The sequence below is a fragment of the Engystomops pustulosus genome, chromosome 7, assembly GCF_040894005.1.
Source record: "Engystomops pustulosus chromosome 7, aEngPut4.maternal, whole genome shotgun sequence".
In the NCBI taxonomy this organism is placed as follows: Eukaryota; Metazoa; Chordata; class Amphibia; order Anura; family Leptodactylidae; genus Engystomops; species Engystomops pustulosus.
The window spans coordinates 40,681,934-40,702,916 of NC_092417.1; the positions used below are offsets into that span (position 1 = coordinate 40,681,934).

General features: G+C 44.0%; 1 protein-coding gene across 1 annotated transcript in view; it reads right to left on the reverse strand.

Annotated features, from left to right (window-relative positions):
* Positions 1–2,512, reverse strand: part of ITPKA (inositol-trisphosphate 3-kinase A) — a 61,728-nt gene extending 59,216 nt beyond the window's left edge. Inside the window, exon 1 of the mRNA XM_072115566.1 lies at positions 1,810–2,512. Within this exon, the coding sequence (XP_071971667.1) occupies positions 1,810–2,346 (537 nt within the window). The 5' untranslated portion in view covers positions 2,347–2,512. The remainder of the gene's footprint in view (positions 1–1,809) is intronic.
* Positions 2,513–20,983: the final 18,471 nt, after the last annotated feature.

The following is a 20,983-nucleotide window of genomic DNA, read 5'->3' on the forward strand; positions in this document are numbered from 1 at the left end:
TGAGCATCCACATCATACACATGGCTACACAAAGAATTCCCCATGCTACACAGGGCAGAACAATACCCATTGAAGTGAGCGGGTATTCGGCACATTTAGTGATTTCCTCATTGCAGGACTCCGAGCTTGGGGGTTTTAGTATATGCCATGGAGACCACTCACAGCTATTACCACCACCATCAATGGCTTAAGCTTCCATGTTGCCACTTTGTTACTGCGGACACTATAATGACATGTGTCTATATATATTGCCACAATCTGGTGTGTGCCAATCACAATGTGCCATGCTCCTGTTTCCTCTCAAACACATGGTGTAACCTCAAGCAGTTTATGAGCCTTGTTCATATCTGACTGCAGTCCTGTACCTTGTACTATCCTGCATCTATCTTAGAAGAAGAGCCAATCAAAAATAATCTGATTTACGGGCATTCAAGCAGCCCTAAATTGCCTTGAGCAGCAATAATCCCAAGTTGCAGCAGTATTTTGGAGAGTGTAGTAGTATGTAGAAGAATGCAGCAGTAACTGACGGGTAAGTATGTCACAGCATACAGCAGTATGTAGGAGATCGTAGAAATAAGTTGCAGGTAAGTAAGTGAAAGAGTGCAGCAGTAAGTCATAGGTTGCAGCATTACTTTGTAGCATGTAGCAGTATGTAGAAAAACGCAGTAGGCAGTAGGTCGCAGGTAAGTCACAGCTTGCAGCAGTATGTGGGAGTATGTTACAGATAAGTAAGACAAAGCGTACATCAATAAGTCACCGGTGCAGCAATACTTCAAAGCGTGTAGCAGTGTGTAGAAAAAAAAGCTGCAGTAAGTCACAGCATGCAGCAGTACTTCAGAGTGTGCAGCAGTAAGCAGCAATAAGTATCAGCCATGTAAGTTGCAGGGTGCAGCAATGTGTTATTGGTAAGTCACAAAATGCAGCAGTAAGCTGCAACTTGAAGCAGTATGTACAAAATTGCAGCATTGAATCACAGGGTGCAGCAGTATGTTGCAGGTAAATCACAGCATGCAGTATTATTTAGGAAAGTGTAGTAAAAGGTTAGAAGTAAGTAAGTTAAAGGTGCAGCAGTACTTCAGAGCATGCAGAAGTATATAGAAAAATACAGCAATGAGTCACAGGTAAGTCATGGCATGAAGCAGTAAGTCACAGGTTGCAGCAGTACTTCAGAGCATGCAGCAGTATGTAGTAGAATGTAGCAATAAGTAGCAAATAGGTAAGTTTCAGGGTACAGCAATCAGTCAAAGCATGCAGCAGTATTTAGTATTTAGAGTGTAGAGAAATGCAACAATGACTGACCAGCAAGTAAGACGCAGTGCACAAAAATAAGTCATAAGTTTGCAGCAGTACTTTAGAGCGTGCAGCAGGATGTATTAGAATGCAGCAATAAGTAGCAGGTAGGGAAGTCAGAACATACAGCAGTAAGCCACAGGTTGCAGCAGTACTTCAGAGCGTGCAGCAGTATGTAAAAGAATGTTGTAATAAGCAAATAGGTAAGTTGCAGGGTGCAGCACTGAGTATGTAGAAGAATGCAGGAATAATTAACAGGTAAGTAAGCGGCAGGGTGCAGCAATAAGTCACAGGTTGCAGCAGTACTTCAGAGCGTGCAGCAGTACTTTAGAGCGTTCAGCAGGATGTATTAGAATGCAGCAATAAGTAGCAGGTAGGGAAGTCACAACATACAGCAGGAAGTCACAGGTTGCAGCAGTACTTCAGAGGGTGCAGCAGTACTTCAGAGCATAGGTAGCAGGCAGGGTGGTCACAGGGTACAGCATTATTTAGGAGGGTGCAGGTAGGTATCAGCCTCACCAGGTTCTGCTCCTCGCTGTGCTCCAGGTCCACGTTGCCTTGGCTCTTGCTCTCGGAGTCGCTGAGCAGGTCATCCTCGGAGTCCTCCAGCACAGATGACGAGCCGGTGGAGGACAGGGACGTGCTGGACACGGAGAGCCGGCGCTGGGCGAGCTTTAACAAGCCGTCGGTCCTGATGCCGTCCCAGGCCGGTACATCTATGAGCACCGCGGCCGGGCTGGGGGGAGGCTCCTCGCTGGTGGTGACCAGCAGCTGCGGGATAACGTGGCTCCTCCGCGCGGTGTCCCAGCTCCCTCTCCTCGGCTCCTCGCACACCTCCCCATTGCTCTTGTGCCAGCTCCCGCTGCCCATCCTTCTCCGGCGCCGGGGCTCCCGGTGCCCGTCCCGCTCCGCCGCGCAGCGAGCTTCAAAGTAGAGTCGCAGCTCCCCGACGCTCAGTCGCTTCCGACCACTACCTAAATGAGGAGAGATAGGGGTCTCCCCTGAACCCCCGTGATGGTTCATTCCGACGTCGCTTGTTTCCTCTGAAGGAATCATCCAAAGTACAGTCTCGCGGGGGGGATCTCAGCCAGCGTGTCACAGAGAAGTGCGAGTGTCTGTCATAGAAGTGTCTGGGAGGCAGAGCACTGAGGTGCAGCGACTGCTACATACACACTGTACTCCTTCACTTCCTCCTTCTCAACCTGGGATGTGTGGGAGGGAGGGCAGGCTTGTTGTCTTTTCTTCTACAGACTTGTACTGAGTTATAGACAGGTTTTACAACTGTGTCTTGGCTGTAGTTACTGTACAGGTGTCAGCCCTCTACTACAATCCTCCACGCCACCAGGAAGTAGAGGGTTAAAAAAATGACAAGCAATATATATATATATATATACGGTCGCACATCAAAAGTTCAGAAATTTACAATTAAAGAAAACAACATATTTAGGGGTAAAAAAACAATCATAATTGATATCCTTATAAGATGAGGGCTACACACAGACCATGTATGCGCCAATGACGTCTAACGCTGCATAAAACACAAGCAATGTACAGTACAAGTTTATGGACACAGACATTGTATTGACCTGAGTCTTGAAGGTTAAAATCGGTTGATTCCTGAAGGTTAACTCTTTGGACATCCATTGGTCCACCAATACGGACCCTCACTAAAAGTGATATACCAGAGGAATAGAAATATTCCTATAATGGCTGAGAATAGGACCCCTGTGACGAAACTGTGAGCGGCTGAAAGACCCCTTTCACTTGCCTCAGTGAAACAGAACCTTATCAGCCCAGTAGGCTGCCACCAGCTCTCATTTCATTTACATCCGGTCCATAACAAGATTAGACTGGGTGAGGGGCCAACCCAGTAGCATGTATATGACCAAGACATGGACGTGGGTATTCGTGGATCGAGGTAAAAGAGTAAGAAAGATACATTCTAGGGCACACTAGACAAACAGTACAAACTATATATATATATATATATATATATATATATATATATATATATATATATATATACTGTATATACAGTTAGCAGAATACAAAATACAAGGGTAGTACTACAAGTATCAGCATGCAGTGAGTTAGTTACCTTGTGTGGGCCTATTTGGGATGCATAGTCCACCCCTGATCCTTCCTGCACTTAGATGGCGAATAGTTCCCCTATGTACATATATGTTCATCACAGCCCCCAACAGAAACATTACTCACCTCTCCACAGTTAATTGATGCTCTGTTCCAGACACATTATAGTGTCTTGCAACACACAGAAAATGCTGAGCCAATCAATGGGCAGAGAGGTGACTCGATTCGGCTCAGAATTGGCTTAATTCCTGTGTGTAGGGAGATACCAGTATGTTGAGTGCTACAGGAGCCTGGGTATTGCCTGGACACTAACATTGAAATAGTTTCCCTAAACCTGTCCTTCTTCCCTGCTTCATAAGCTGATCAGATCCCTGCTGCAGCTCATATGCTATTATGGGGATCACCTCAATGCCCCGTGTTTGACTTAACAGGCCTTTTTGGTAGGTTGAAAGACACTAAGAACTGGAGTTGAAGCAGAGACCCAGGAATTATCCAGAATTTAGCAATGGGACATTGAGTAGAGGAATGGAAGGTTTTGATATGTCAGGCGGCATTGTCACGACAGGGGTGGAAAGGTGTTGGCCCTGAACTACTCACAACTCCTATCCCTGCCTACTTCTGGCCCTGGGCTAAATTGCTGGTAACTACTGGGTGGCAGTCTTAACACCGCAACAGTAGTGAATACAAAACAGATACAGACAACAAACAGATAAGCAACCAAAATGCCATACAAAATCGTAAGGCAGAAGTAAAGTCAAGGTACAAGCAAAGGTCAGTATCACAGCAAAGCACAGTAGAATATACAGAATCACAAAAGTCAAAAGACAAGTCTTTAACAGGTATTTGAATGAAGTGACATGTGAGTTTAAATGGACCAGCAGTCCTTCACTCCACCTGTGATACACCCCCAGCTCAGAGAGGCTGCTAGGTTGTCATTCACAGCCGCAAACAGATCATAGTCCCAGAAACACTGCAACAAGAATCCATTCGGAAAGTTCTGCCAGAGGTAGGAATGGATTTCGCATAGTATCTAAATGAGTCCTATCCTAATGGCTGTCACTCTTCAAGGCTACTGGATTCTTGATTAAGTATGTCACAGGTGAGGCAAATATTTCATAAAGGTAAGTGGAATAAGAGTATGGTAAAAGTGATAAAATCAATAAAAATGTAACTTTCGTTGATCCACGTTAAAATAATTTTGAAAAGTTAAAAATCTATTTTTTTTTCATTTTATTTTTTAAAATGCAGGTGGTCCCCTACTTAAGGACACCCGACTTACAGACAACCCATAGTTACAGACAGACCCCTCTGACCTCTGGTGAAGCTTTCTGAATGCTTTACTATAGTCCCACATTACAATAATCAGCTGTAAGGTGTCTGTAATGAAGCTTTATTGATAATCCTTGCTCCCATTACAGCACAAAATGTTTAAACTCCAATTGTCACTGGGGCCAAAATTTTTTTTGTCTGGATCTACAATTATAAAATATACAGTTTCGACTTACATACAAATTTAGCTTAAGAACAAACCTCCAGACCTTATCTTCACGTAACCCGGGGCCTGCCTGTATATTATTAAAAGGAAATCTACCATCAACATCAAGCATGATAAACCAGAGGCAATCATATCTTCTTATATTTGTAACCCATGGCCTCCTTCCTTCTAAAAACAACTTTTAAAATTATGGTTAAACATTGCAACTAATCGGATGATCAGCTGTTTTAAACTGAAGACCAATGGACCCTTAGCTAAGCGTTTACATTTTTACACTTGTACCAGAGTGTTACCAGAGCCCCTCCATGCTCTGTCTGCACAGGCTTTTACACTGTCTCCCGCTCGTTCTCCTTCCTCAGCACTTCCCTGCCCCCTCTGCCTGCTGTAATCTCGCACAGTGGTAGATGGGAAATACTCCTGTGTAACAGCCTGTGAAGCTACAGCACAAAGGAGCTCTGATAACACTCCCACAACCCTTCATTATTAGCGTCATTTTAATAGTTGATTTCAAAAGGAAGGAGCCCATGGATAACAAATTTAAGAAGATTACTACAGTCACAGTGCCTGGATCTATGAGTAATAGCCCTGGTTTAATTATGATGGATTTTGATTCTATACTGCCCCATCGGACAAACCAGATTTGGTTTCCAGTATTATCTTACCCAGCTATTTACTTCTGCACATAATATCACGCCTGCCCTAACTCACCAGTGATTGTCTCTCTGCTGTCGCTAACATCATGTCCTCTCTCTTTTTGAAACTTAAGTTTTAATACTGAACTTCTTGTCTTTCCACCAGCTACTAACAGAGTCTATCCTGAACTTTCCATCTCGGTCTGTGTTGTCACCATAACCCTGAGGCAGCAGCCCGCTGTCTTCGGGTTGTGCTGGACTCTGACCTCTCCTGCTCACCATATATTCAATCTCTAGCTCACTCTTGCCGTATGCATCATTGAAACCACTAAAATGCTAACAGTTGCTGTGACTCTCACACTCAACTACTGTAACTCTCTACTAATCAGTATCCAACTCTAAACTCCCTCCTCTCTAATCTACACTTAAAGCAGTAGCCAGGCTCGTCTTTCAGACCAAATGCTACAGGGATGCCTCCAATCTATGTCAGTCACTGCACTGACTGCCTGTCTCCTTCCGAATACAGTTTAAAATAATAACCCTCATTCACAAAGCTCTGCATAATGCTGCACCCCTTACCTCTCCTCTCTCATCTCATTCTCTCACCCAACCCATGCTCTTCTGTCACTGATCTTAGATTATTTTCTTCCTTAATTCAAACTTTTCATGCACGTCTCCAGGACTTCTCCCGATGTGCACCATTTCTCTGGAATGCCCTACCACAGACTATCAGACTAATACTCAACCTCTAAAGTTTTAAATGTGCACTTTAAAACCCCATCTCTTTAGGCAGCTCTATCACACTCGCTAACTGCATGAAATTTCAACTCTCTCCTTACTAACCCACCCTATGTCCTCCTCCCATCTGTTATTCAGCAACCATCAGATACCGAGCTCCAGGCTTCTCTGCAGTCACTCTGACCTTGGATTTTGTATATAACATGGCGGCTGATGGCTGGTAGAAGCAACAGCATCTTTATTTATTATATTACATTATTTCCTTTATAAAGAATAGCTGGACCATTATATAAGCTTTTTACCTCTTGTGTCGCCCCATTCTTCCTCATAGACTATAAGCTCTTGTGTCACCTCCTCACCATCATAGACTGTAAGCTCTTGTGTCACCCCCTCACCTTGATAGACTGTAAGCTCTTGTGTCACCCCTCATCCTCATAGACTGTAAGCTCTTGTGTCCTCCCCTCATCCTAATAGACTGTAAGCTCTTGTGTCACCCCCTCACCCTCATAGACTGTAAGCTCTTGTGTCACCCCGTCATCCTAATAGACTGCAAGCTCTTGTGTCACCCCCTCACCTTGATAGACTGTAAGCTCTTGTGTCACCCCTCATCCTCATAGACTGTAAGCTCTTGTGTCCTCCCCTCATCCTAATAGACTGTAAGCTCGTGTCACCCGCTCACCTTTATAGACTGTAAGCTCTTGTGTCACCCCCTCATCCTCATAGACTGTAAGCTCTTGTGTCACCCCTCATCCTCATAGACTGTAAGCTCTTGTGTCAAGCCCTCATCCTCCTAGACTGTAAGCTCTTGTGTCTCCCCTTCATGCGAATAGACTGTAAGCTCTTGTATCACCCCTCATCCTCATAGACTGTAAGCTCTTGTGTCACCTCCTCATCCGCAAAGACTGTAAGCTCTTGTGTCACCCCCTCCTCCTCATAGACTGTAAGTTCTTGTGTCACCCCCTCATCCTCATAGACTGTAAGCTCTTGTGTCATCCCCTCATCCTCATAGACTGTAAGCTCTTGTGTCACCCCCTCATCCTCATAGACTAAGCTCTTGTGTCACCCCTCATCCTCATAGACTGTAAGCTCTTGTGTCACCCCTCATCCTCCTAGACTGTAAGCTCTTGTGTCTCCCCTTCCTGCGAATAGACTGTAAGCTCTTGTATCACCCCTCATACTCATAGACTGTAAGCTCTTGTGTCACCTCCTCATCCGCATAGACGGTAAGCTCTTGTGTCACCCCCTCATCCTCATAGACTGTAAGTTCTTGTGTCACCCCCTCAGCCTCATAGACTGTAAGCTGTTGTGTCATCCCCTCATCCTCATAGACTGTAAGCTCTTGTGTCACCCCTCATCCTCATAGACTGTAAGTTCTTGTATCACCCCTCATCCTCATAGACTGTAAGCTCTTGTGTCACCCCCTCATCCTCATAGACTGTAAGCTCTTGTGTCACCCCCTCATCCTCATAGACTGTAAGCTCTTGTGTCACCTCCTCATCCGCATAGACTGTAAGCTCTTGTGTCACCCCCTCCTCCTCATAGACTGTAAGTTCTTGTGTCACCCCCTCATCCTCATAGACTGTAAGCTCTTGTGTCATCCCCTCATCCTCATAGACTGTAAGCTCTTGTGTCACCCCCTCATCCTCATAGACTAAGCTCTTGTGTCACCCCTCATCCTCATAGACTGTAAGCTCTTGTGTCACCCCTCATCCTCCTAGACTGTAAGCTCTTGTGTCTCCCCTTCATGCGAATAGACTGTAAACTCTTGTATCACCCCTCATACTCATAGACTGTAAGCTCTTGTGTCACCTCCTCATCCGCATAGACGGTAAGCTCTTGTGTCACCCCCTCATCCTCATAGACTGTAAGTTCTTGTGTCACCCCCTCAGCCTCATAGACTGTAAGCTGTTGTGTCATCCCCTCATCCTCATAGACTGTAAGCTCTTGTGTCACCCCTCATCCTCATAGACTGTAAGTTCTTGTATCATCCCTCATCCTCATAGACTGTAAGCTCTTGTGTCACCCCCTCATCCTCATAGACTGTAAGCTCTTGTGTCACCCCCTCATCCTCATAGACTGTAAGCTCTTGTGTCACCCCCTCATCCTCATAGATTGTAAGCTCTTGTGTCACCCCCTCATCCTCATAGTCTGTAAGCTCTTGTGTCTCCCCCTCACCCTCATAGACTGTAAGCTCTTGTGTCACCCCCTCATCCTCATAGAATGTAAGCTCTTATATCACCCCCTCATCCTCATAGACTGTAAGCTCTTGTGTCACCCCCTCATCCTTATAGACTGTAAGCTCTTGTGTCACCCCCTCATCCTCATAGTCCGTAAGCTCTTGTGTCTCCCCCTCACCCTCATAGACTGTAAGCTCTTGTGTCACCCCGTCATCCTAATAGACTGCAAGCTCTTGTGTCACCCCCTCACCTTGATAGACTGTAAGCTCTTGTGTCACCCCTCATCCTCATAGACTGTAAGCTCTTGTGTCCTCCCCTCATCCTAATAGACTGTAAGCTTGTGTCACCCGCTCACCTTTATAGACTGTAAGCTCTTGTGTCACCCCCTCATCCTCATAGACTGTAAGCTCTTGTGTCACCCCTCATCCTCATAGACTGTAAGCTCTTGTGTCAAGCCCTCATCCGCCTAGACTGTAAGCTCTTGTGTCTCCCCTTCATGCGAATAGACTGTAAGCTCTTGTATCACCCCTCATCCTCATAGACTGTAAGCTCTTGTGTCACCTCCTCATCCGCAAAGACTGTAAGCTCTTGTGTCACCCCCTCCTCCTCATAGACTGTAAGTTCTTGTGTCACCCCCTCATCCTCATAGACTGTAAGCTCTTGTGTCATCCCCTCATCCTCATAGACTGTAAGCTCTTGTGTCACCCCCTCATCCTCATAGACTAAGCTCTTGTGTCACCCCTCATCCTCATAGACTGTAAGCTCTTGTGTCACCCCTCATCCTCCTAGACTGTAAGCTCTTGTGTCTCCCCTTCCTGCGAATAGACTGTAAGCTCTTGTATCACCCCTAATACTCACAGACTGTAAGCTCTTGTGTCACCTCCTCATCCGCATAGACGGTAAGCTCTTGTGTCACCCCCTCATCCTCATAGACTGTAAGTTCTTGTGTCACCCCCTCAGCCTCATAGACTGTAAGCTGTTGTGTCATCCCCTCATCCTCATAGACTGTAAGCTCTTGTGTCACCCCTCATCCTCATAGACTGTAAGTTCTTGTATCACCCCTCATCCTCATAGACTGTAAGCTCTTGTGTCACCCCCTCATCCTCATAGACTGTAAGCTCTTGTGTCACCCCCTCATCCTCATAGACTGTAAGCTCTTGTGTCACCTCCTCATCCGCATAGACTGTAAGCTCTTGTGTCACCCCCTCCTCCTCATAGACTGTAAGTTCTTGTGTCACCCCCTCATCCTCATAGACTGTAAGCTCTTGTGTCATCCCCTCATCCTCATAGACTGTAAGCTCTTGTGTCACCCCCTCATCCTCATAGACTAAGCTCTTGTGTCACCCCTCATCCTCATAGACTGTAAGCTCTTGTGTCACCCCTCATCCTCCTAGACTGTAAGCTCTTGTGTCTCCCCTTCATGCGAATAGACTGTAAACTCTTGTATCACCCCTCATACTCATAGACTGTAAGCTCTTGTGTCACCTCCTCATCCGCATAGACGGTAAGCTCTTGTGTCACCCCCTCATCCTCATAGACTGTAAGTTCTTGTGTCACCCCCTCAGCCTCATAGACTGTAAGCTGTTGTGTCATCCCCTCATCCTCATAGACTGTAAGCTCTTGTGTCACCCCTCATCCTCATAGACTGTAAGTTCTTGTATCATCCCTCATCCTCATAGACTGTAAGCTCTTGTGTCACCCCCTCATCCTCATAGACTGTAAGCTCTTGTGTCACCCCCTCCTCCTCATAGACTGTAAGTTCTTGTGTCACCCCCTCATCCTCATAGACTGTAAGCTCTTGTGTCATCCCCTCATCCTCATAGACTGTAAGCTCTTGTGTCACCCCCTCATCCTCATAGACTAAGCTCTTGTGTCACCCCTCATCCTCATAGACTGTAAGCTCTTGTGTCACCCCTCATCCTCCTAGACTGTAAGCTCTTGTGTCTCCCCTTCATGCGAATAGACTGTAAACTCTTGTATCACCCCTCATACTCATAGACTGTAAGCTCTTGTGTCACCTCCTCATCCGCATAGACGGTAAGCTCTTGTGTCACCCCCTCATCCTCATAGACTGTAAGTTCTTGTGTCACCCCCTCAGCCTCATAGACTGTAAGCTGTTGTGTCATCCCCTCATCCTCATAGACTGTAAGCTCTTGTGTCACCCCTCATCCTCATAGACTGTAAGTTCTTGTATCATCCCTCATCCTCATAGACTGTAAGCTCTTGTGTCACCCCCTCATCCTCATAGACTGTAAGCTCTTGTGTCACCCCCTCATCCTCATAGACTGTAAGCTCTTGTGTCACCCCCTCATCCTCATAGATTGTAAGCTCTTGTGTCACCCCCTCATCCTCATAGTCTGTAAGCTCTTGTGTCTCCCCCTCACCCTCATAGACTGTAAGCTCTTGTGTCACCCCCTCATCCTCATAGAATGTAAGCTCTTATATCACCCCCTCATCCTCATAGACTGTAAGCTCTTGTGTCACCCCCTCATCCTTATAGACTGTAAGCTCTTGTGTCACCCCCTCATCCTCATAGTCCGTAAGCTCTTGTGTCTCCCCCTCACCCTCATAGACTGTAAGCTCTTGTGTCACCCCTTCATCCTCATAGACTCATAGCAGGGCCATCACTCCTTTTGTTCCATATGAATGTTTGTGCTCTGTCATGTTTTATTTTTATTTGTATGTGTTCCCTATGATTTATAAAGCGCTACGGAATATGATGGCGCTATAGAAATAAAGATTATTATTATGGTAGATTTCCTGTAAATAAATAATGTAACAATTATACCATCCTGATTCTGGGTGCTGTTTGTGATTGTATCCACACAGGACACTTGGGCTGCCGGTCCCCAGAGCTTCATTGTTATTTCTGTACATGGCTGTAATGATCCTCTCACACAGTGACGCTCTAATAATCCACAAGTTATTGTACAGGACACTCTTTAACCCCTTCCTCACTCACACAGCCAGTGCTCATTGTTTCCTGCCAACCTTTCAGTGACAGTGCTTTTTTCCTTTTTCTCGCTCAATTGCTTTGTAATGGCACCAGTTATTGTTTCATATAACGACCCAGATCTATTACTCTGACTGCACCAGTTTTCTGTTGTACTTTGTACTGAACAGAAAGTCTTTGGAGCTTGTACGTGTATTTATAAAGTGTCTGAGCCAGTTTTGTGTCGCGGCTGCGCTGTGTCCGACAAGACAGAAATAATGTGCACCTAAAGGAGCGTTAGTGCTTAGTCGGAGTTTGCAGTACATTTAATACTGTGACTCAACAGAATCGTGACGCACGCTGTGGGGCAAATTTACTTACCCGGTCCTGTTGCGATGCCCGATCCGGACGTCCGACGAAGATGAAGTTCGGCGCGATTCTCGTAGCTTGTGCGCCCGATTTCCTGCATCCGTCGCTTCCCCGCCAAGGTCCGCCGGAGTTCACCTTCTTCTTCCCGGTGCTTGTAAGTGCGTGTCTTGCGACAAAATTTCCGATGTTAGATCCCGTGCGCTGTCCGAATGCGTCGGATTGTCCGACGGCCCGTCCCCCGATTTGTCGTGTGAAAGCCAGCGCCGATGCGCCAAAATCCAATCGGGTGCACCAAAATCCCCTATTACATGTGGTGCAACTCAGAAATTGTCGGAAACCCGACGAAAATGCTGTCCGCGGACCCTTAGTAAATGAGTCCCTGTATGTTAAAGGTGCACCAAAATAAAATGGTGCCCACTTGCTGAGCAGTGCAGGGGGCGTCAGCAATATTCATTAACCTGCCGCACCCTCCACATTTGAAGGGCAAACTGCACTTGCTGCTGAATGAACTACTTTTGAATCTGATTTGAGAAACTGTAATTAAATTTAAAAAAAAAACTGTAAATAAAAAAAATGTGGGGAGGATTAAAGACATGCGATACCTCCATTGCTTTGGGGGTTTAGTTTGTCTTTTGGTTTTCTGTTCAGTAAAAATTTTATTACCTTATTCTTGAGGTCAGCACAATTGAGAATGGTAAATTCCAATAGTTTTTATTATGCTTAACCACCTTTAGAAATATAAAATAAATTTGCTTGATACAAATAATTTTTTTTTCGTTTTACATTTTTTTTTGGATTGTGATTTTTAATTTACACTGTTCACCATATAGGGTAAATACTGTTATATTTTTACCATGTTGGACATTTCTGTCCACATGATACTGATTATGTTTTAATTGTTTAGTAATCTAAAATCTAGTAATCTAGGAAAAGTATAAAAGAGTTTGTAATTTTTTTTAATTCAGATTTTTTTTTGTCTTGACTTGCCCTGAAGAGATTGGAATCATTGGTTAACTTGTCCATTACATTTAATAAATGCTTCTGTTACTTCTTCTATTATTGTTATCGACAAGCACCCAATTGGTCAATTGTGACCACAGCATCCAAACCGATATAGTGCATAGGAGCCACCATTTGGATCCTGAATCTCAGGGGTGGCCATCAGGGGCTATGATAGCCAGGAGCCTATCAGAAGCCTAAATAATGTATAAAATACATATACAAAAAATAAACATAATTGGTAGACCTATGTCTATTTCCAAAATGAAACCAGTAAGCAATTGTAAATTGTCCTATGTGACTATACTTTGGGGAAGAAAGTAATGGAAACACAAAGGGGGTCATTTATCCTATGTCTCTTTGTTTTGGCTAGTTTTTACCTGTCTTTTTTCCGTCTGCTGCTTTGGTGATTTATTAATCTCACCTTTTCCTTGTGTTAAATGAGTAGTTTATTCAGATCTTCTTTTGAGACATTTGTTAAAAACCTCGCACAAATGTCTCAAGTCAATTCTTTCCATTTTCTAAGTTTGGTTTGGTCTGGAGTTTTTTGCGCCAAAAAATGTTGCACAATTTGAAATGATAAATTTAATTTGCAACATTTAGCACATCTGGAATGGAAGATAAATGTGTCTTACTGACGAAAAACAAATATCCGGCGGACATTTCAAAATGTCCCCAAAAAGGCGCAAAAATTGCAATGCGCCAAAAAATGTCTCAAAAAAGACAGAAAAAACAGGTAGAAAGTTAAAGCTAAGTGACCACCATAGACTATGAATGGTCCTGTCTGGAGAGGACTATCGCAGAGTTGTTAGGTCAGTGATTCTATAATAATGATGAGTTAGAAATCTGACAATCATTTCTCCCTGAAATATGAACTTCAAGAAAAGCCGGACAGCCTTGTCTTGAAGAATTTTGTCAGAAAATCTTTCCAATGAGCCCTTAATTATGGATAATTTGGAAATTGCTACAGCCTGAGGAAGAGTTTGAACTCTAATATTTCATGCTTGACCTTTGTTTGCTGTTATTCCTGCTTCCGTAACATTCTTACTACATGAAATTACTGCCATTCCTTTAAAAGTTTTGTCCTATCACCTCATTTGTTACTGTTCCAACATATTTCACTGGCATGCACCGGGAGGTGTGTCTTTGGGGATCATTTATCTTTAGTTTTCTTCCTGCTTTTTCTGTCTTTTTAGAGACACTTTTGGCGCATTGCAATTTTTGCGCCTTTTTGGGGACATTTGTTTTTCTTCAGTAAGACACATTTATCTGCTATTCCAGATGTGCTAAATGTCGCAAATGACATTTATCATATCAAATTGTCTCAAATTTGCGACATTTTTGGGCGCAAAAAACTCTAGATTAAACCATACTTAAGGAAAACTTAGAAAATGGAAAGAAGTGACATTTGTGTAACATTTCTGTGACATTTTTAATAAATGTCTCAAAAAGAGGTCTGAAAAAAATAAACCATTTAACACAAGGAAAAAGTGAGATTGATAAATTACCAAAGAAGCAGACGGAAAAAAAGACAAAAACTAGCCAAAACAAAGAGAGATAAGATAAATGACCCCCTTTATGTCACATAAAGGAATGGAAGTTTTTTATTTTTCTCTCTTCAATAAAATCACTGTGTGCGCTATCTTTAACCTCTTAAGGATGGAGGTTTATTTTGCTCATTTATCGCTCCCCACCTTTAAAAATCTATAACTTTTTCATTTTTCTTGTACAGAGCTGGGTGAGGGCTTATTTTCTGCATAACAAATTTGACTTCTCAGTGATGTTATTTATTATTGTATGCCGTGTACTGGGGACCTGGAAAAAAATTCCAAATGTGGTGAAATTGGCAAAAAACACATTTGCGTCACTTTCTTGTGGGCTAAGTTATTACGTCTTTTACTGACCTTATTGCAGTGTTCATTACCTCAGTATTGTAATATCAATGTTTTCATTACCTTAACACCGTGATATTACTGTGTTCATTACCTCAGTATTGTGATATCAATGTGTTCATTACCTTAGTACTGTTATAAAGTATATTATAGACCGTACTATAAAATAACCAAATTAGCACCGAGTAAGACATCACTGCATCTTCAAAGAATGTATATGGTACAGAGGACCTGGTGCCTAGTTGTATAAATGACAGGTTCTGATTTTACATTGAGTTCAAGGAACTTCAAATTACTATGCTAAATTGTTAATTGATACGATACTCGAGTATAAGCTGAGGCACCTAATTTTAGCACCAAAAACTGGGAAAATCTATTGAATATAAGCCATGGGTGGGAAATGCATTGGTTACAGCCTCCCAGTATATAGCCACCAAGCACATGCCCCTCAGTATACAGCCAACCAGTCCCCTGTAGTATACAGCCAGCCAGCTCCCATTACTATATAGGCAGCCTCCTGTAGTATATAGCCAGCCATTCCCCTGTAGTATGTAGTCAACCAGCCCCCTTTATTATATAGCCAGCCAGGCCTCTTAAGTATGTGGTATAAAGCCAGTCCCCTTTAGAATATAGCCAGTCCCCTTTAGTATATACCCTGCCAGCCCCCATAGTATACAGCCAGCTCCCTGTAGTATACAGACAGCCCCCAGTAGTATATAGCCAGCCAGCCCCCAGTAGTATATAACCTGCCAGCCCCTGTAATATATAGCCTGCCAGACCCAGTAGTATATAGCCTGCCAGCCCCTGTAGTATATACCCTACCAGCCTCTTTAGTATATAGCCTGCCAGCCCCTTTAGTATATAGCCTGCCAGACCCCTGTAGTATATAAACTGCCAGTCCCATCTAGTCTATAGCCAGCCTCCTTTAGTATATAGCCTACCAGCCCCCTTTAGTATATAGACAGTCCCCTTTAGTATATAACCAGCCCCCTTTAGTATACAGCCATTCATCCCCTGTTAGTATATAGCCAGTCAGCCCCTGTGTAGTATATAGCCAGCCCAGTTTGCACAGCACAAAAAAAATAAACTGAGTGCTAACCTTTCCGGCGCCGTGGGTACTGGTCCATGCACCCTGCCCGGCCGGTGGACACTATTTTGTCAAAATGTGAGTTTTGACTTTATTTTTTTTCCTTGACTCAAGTATAAGCCTAGTTCAAGTTTTTCCGCACATTTTTTGTGCGGAAAAACTTTGCTTATACTCAAGTATATGTGGTACTTAAAACCTCTGTTCTTAACTTTGTAAAACAGAGATAAGGAATGAAGGTTGGAACGGTAGTGTGAACCAAGCCTAACTCTTTACAGAGTTGCTGTTGATGTGCTCTTTTGTTACTGAAACCACAACAAGTTTGAGCGTTATTATTTCCCTGGGGCAAGGTCACTCGTGAGAAGGGCAGTATATAGTGTCAGAACAAACTCCCAGTGACCTTTAAAACACTAAACAGAAGACAAGGAATAAAAATTACTCATGTCTTGCTTTGCCCAACTTGTCTCCAAATAAAATTTTATTGGGTACCAAACAACAACTGTTGCCAAGTGCCAGCCCCTTCTTCAGATGAATGTGGTAAGGAGCTATGCATGATGTTTTGAGCTCAATTAAGTTTTATTTGGAATTAATTCGGCCAAGGCTGTCCTCCTTTATGTTGCCCTTTATTGGTACATTCTTGCCATTGCTCTATACCTGCAGCTCTCAGGGGGGATTACAGTTGGCAAACCAATAAGAGCAAGCTTTCATTATACTGATAACCATACAAGGTGAGAAGACACCACTCCCAATGGTGTACCACTCCATGTCAGTACTTGGCACTTTGGGGCAACACACTTTTGTCAGACTGTGCGCCTTTTTTGGGGCTAAAGCGGCTTGCACGGGTGTTTAAGAAGTGTCTGCACTGGGATTGTGTTGCACTCAAACCTTTTGTGGGACAGCTGCGCTGTCTTCCATGCGACACAAATTAGGGGGCGTGCCGCATTTAACATGCAAATTGTGTTGCACACCCTATGTTAAAGGTGCACCACAAAAAGATGGTGAATTCTGTCGGGGCAGTGCAGGGTAGCAACAGGTTCATGATTTGTGGCGCACGTTCTTGAATGAATCGGTCACACCCAGCATTATAAACGGGTGGTCCAATACCTAGTTCCCACAGAAATCAGTATAAAACTTCTTGGAGTTCTTGGATCTGGAAACATCACTTCTGTAGTGTCATTCTACTGCAACTCAGCTCCCATTCACTTTAAAGGGAACCTATCACCGCTGTTTCCAAAAAAATCATCTAAGAAAGGTGCCCATAGGCTCCCTGGCAGAGTTCCTGCGCATGCGCATTGACCACTCTCAGCTGTCGTGCTGAGAGCGTTGCTAAGCAGTGAGCGGGAAGGCGGGAAGCCACACATGCGCAGTAAGTCAGCGGAGTTTGTGGACCGCTGTGATGCTCACTGTGCGTGACAGCGGAGAGCGGCCCAACTCGACTCGCTGGCTTCTCTGCCTCGTACCAGGTAGAGAATAAAACTCGATTTTCTGCTTTTGTGAGCATCACTAGGACTTAAGGGCTCTATGGGAACCTTTCTTAGATACATTTTTTTGATACAGTGGTAACAGGTTCCATTTAAAGGTAAAATCCAGGCACTTCAAGTGCCACACCATGCTTTACCTGTCACCAGAATTCGCTGATCATTGAGAATTGAAATATTGAGACCCCCACTGTATCCATGAACAGGGGGGGGCTGAGGGAGCCCCTTAAATTTGTCTAATCACTTAGATCTACTGCAGTTCAATTCCAGTTAAAGGTGTTGTCTAGCCAAATCAAGTACCACATCAAGCTTTCCCCTATTCACAGTATAGGGAATGACTTGCTGATCAGTGGGGGGTCTCATAAAAACAGGGGACCATTGTAACCAAAATGAATTGAGCAGCAGGTAAGACATGTGCACAGACACTCCATTCGCTCTTTGGTGGAAGTAGTCAAATAATGTGCATCTCCGTCAGTGACATTGTGAATAGAGCAGCAGGGACATGTGCGACAGCTGCTCTGTCCCATAAACACCCAAAATGTTTACATCAGTTTTGAATGGCAAAACTGTAAACTTTTCGCCTATAAGCTACACAAGACATTATAAAAAAAGGCAGCACAGTGCACGTAAGTCCTAATGGGAGTGAAGTTTTTGCTTTTTTTAAATAACTAGTTGTGGGGTCTTGTTGTATCCGATAAGGTGAATCTCTAGTACACTGTGTTGACTATTCATATATTAAAATATAGATTTTTACATTTTCATAAACAAATGTTATTAATATTGTAGGAAAAACTTTACCACAAACCCCAGCGAATACTAGTAATGTTACTATGGAAACCTAAACTAATGCTGTTATGTGGGGGAGGCCGTTTGCAGAGCACCCACATATGTGTAAGGTGGGAAAGATGATATGATAACTTACTGTAAGTAGATGGAACATTTTTTTCATTCTTTATGTGTTATTAAAATGTATAAAATTATAGTACTGTGCTGCTGGCAAAAGTTCTTTGAATATATGAGCAGAAATTAAAATTCACAATGGCTACACACAAAAAAGTGAGAGGAAAACTTACAAAACTGTAGAACTTTCACACTAAGACCCCTTACCCAAGGATGTATGCTTTTCTTATGGGGTGTAGCACATGGCCAGGTGGAAAATGGAGGGGGAGTGAGTGCTGCTCACCCTTCCACTCTCCATTGAAAGCCAAATGGTAACGCACTATATTATGGAGTGTGCCTGCCCGGCATGGTCACAGTGTGATGAGTCATTGAGTGTTCACCACATCATGAACCTCTATGGGGACTGTGATATGGCCGCAAATTGTGCCTCTCTATCATGGGCCACCATTTGGTTGGGTGCATGGGGCCTGAGTAATACAGTATAGATCTTGTACTTGTCAAGATTCCCATATAAAATCCAAGCTCAATCAAATCAGCTGGACAACCATCCAACGTGTCACTGAGTCTCCCTCTGTTGCCTTGTGGCAGATATCAAAATGTCTGGATTCATGTATTCATAGGAGATAATGGGGGTCATTTACTAAGGGCCCGAATCGCGTTTTCCCGACGTGTTACCCGAATATTTCCGATTTGCGCCGATTGTACCTGAATTGCCCCGGGATTGTGTCGCACGCGATCGGATTGTGGCGCATCGGCGCCGGCATGCGCGCGACGGAAATCGGGGGGCGTGGCCGAACGAAAACCCGACGTATTCGGAAAAACCGCCGCATTTAAAGACCGAAAAAGTGTCGCTTGGTGACCGCTTACCTTCACCTGGTCCGAGGTGGTGCATTCCGGCGCGTGGAGATGATTTTCAGCGCAGCAGCGCCACCTGGTGGACGGCGGAGGAACTGCCTTCATGAATCCCGGCCGGACCCGAATCCAGAGCAGAGAACGCGCCGCTGGATCGCGAATGGGCCGGGTAAGTAAATTTGCCCCAATGACTGCTTAGATGGGGATGGAATTAGGAGAAAGCTGTCATGAAATGAGGGTGTGAGGCCACTATTCATTTCTCTCTCCTTTGGTTTACAGAGGAGAGACGGGGGTAATCGGTGGTAATTAGAAGCCCTAATACTGGAACAACAGAGCTCAATGGGATTTGGGAATATGGCCTAGAACAGTGGTGGCGAACCTATGGCACGGGTGCCAGAGGCGACACTCAGAGCCCTTTTTGTGGGCACTCGGGCCATCGCCCCAGCACACCAGACAGGACTCAAAGAATCTTCCTGCAGTTCCAAGCAACTTAAAAGATGCTACTTTCATTCATATATTTAAGTTATACTTACTTTGCTACTTGGGTATGTAGGAAGAGGGAGAATGAGTAGACAGGGCCGAATTATCTTTGGAAGACCTTCTGCTGGCCCCACAATTCTCTGTGTGCAGAGGAACACTGGAAAGAAGCTAAAATGATGCAAATGTTCCATCTTGTCCTCAGGAGGCCAATATGATCGAACGTTGTTGAAGAGCAGGGAGCAATAAGTTACTGCTTAAATTTTTGGATGGCACCTCGCAATAAATAAGGGGGATTTTGGGCTGCAGTTTGGGCACTCGGCCGCTAAAAGGTTTGCCATCACTGGTCTAGAAGGACTTTCAAACTAGAAGGTCCATGCAAAAGAGAAGGTTAGGGACCAGAAGGTACATTTTACGTATCTATGTATCTAAGTATTGAGAAAAGCTTTAGTATCCAGGGGCACAAATTTAAAGTCAGGCACATAGGAGACTTAAGACTATGTTTGTTCTGTCACCTTTTGTGGAAGAGTGTATCATCTAACCGTTTCCTTACCTTCCTTCTCTCCATACAGGTGGGTGTCACCAGCCATATCTGACGCGATAGGTGCTGGCTAAGAACTGAAACATAGATGGCACATGGGCTGTAAATGGAAAAATCTATTATAGCTTGTGGAAAGAGGGGAGTAAATGATGTAAATGCAAAAATCTGTGGAAGAATGTAACGTCTAACCAGTTCCTTACCTTCATATGACGGGTGTCTGCTGTATTATACAGCAGACATCTGCCATTTTCTGCCGCAATCGGTTCTGGCTTGAACCTGAAACATAGGCGGCATATGGGCCTGGAAATAGAAAAATGAATTACAGTTTGCGGAAAGAGGGGATTTAAAGACAGTGATACAAAAATGGGAAAAGGCTGGTGATGAAGTAACCTGTGCTCAGAGTAACCTATTTATCTGTCTGTTCTGGTCTATATTTCAACATCAAGCTCTCTTATTTACCAACTAATTGGGAAACCAAACCAAAAACACGGTGGCTCAGCACTACAGCCTTGCAGCACTGGGGTCCTGGGTTCAAGTCCAATCTAGGTCAACATCTTCAAAGAGTTTTCTATGTTCTCTCCGTGTTTGTGTGGGTTTCCTCCAGGTCCTCTGGTTTCCTCCCACACTCCAAAACATACTGGTAGGTTGATTAGATTGTGAGCCCCATTGGGGACTGATTTGGCAAGTTCTGTGCAGCGCTACATAATATCTTATTATTATTAAAGTTATAAAATGTTAAATCAAGGCTGTGTTTGTCAATAGGCACTTCAGGGCCTGTACCCAGGGTGTTCAGTTATGGAAGGATGTCCACAGTAGGATCATTTTTCATTTAAATTTTTAAAACATATTTAAAGGGAACCTGTCACCAGGAGAGCCATTTTAGCACTCCCCCAGTCCCCACAGAGCATAGTACATACACTGCCAAAGTGTTTTTGTATAAAAAATAGGTTTTACAGAAAAAAAGATATGTTATATTGTACCTTTCATTAGCATCTGCTGTGTGACTAGGCACTCGTCCACTGGGAGTGGCTGGAAA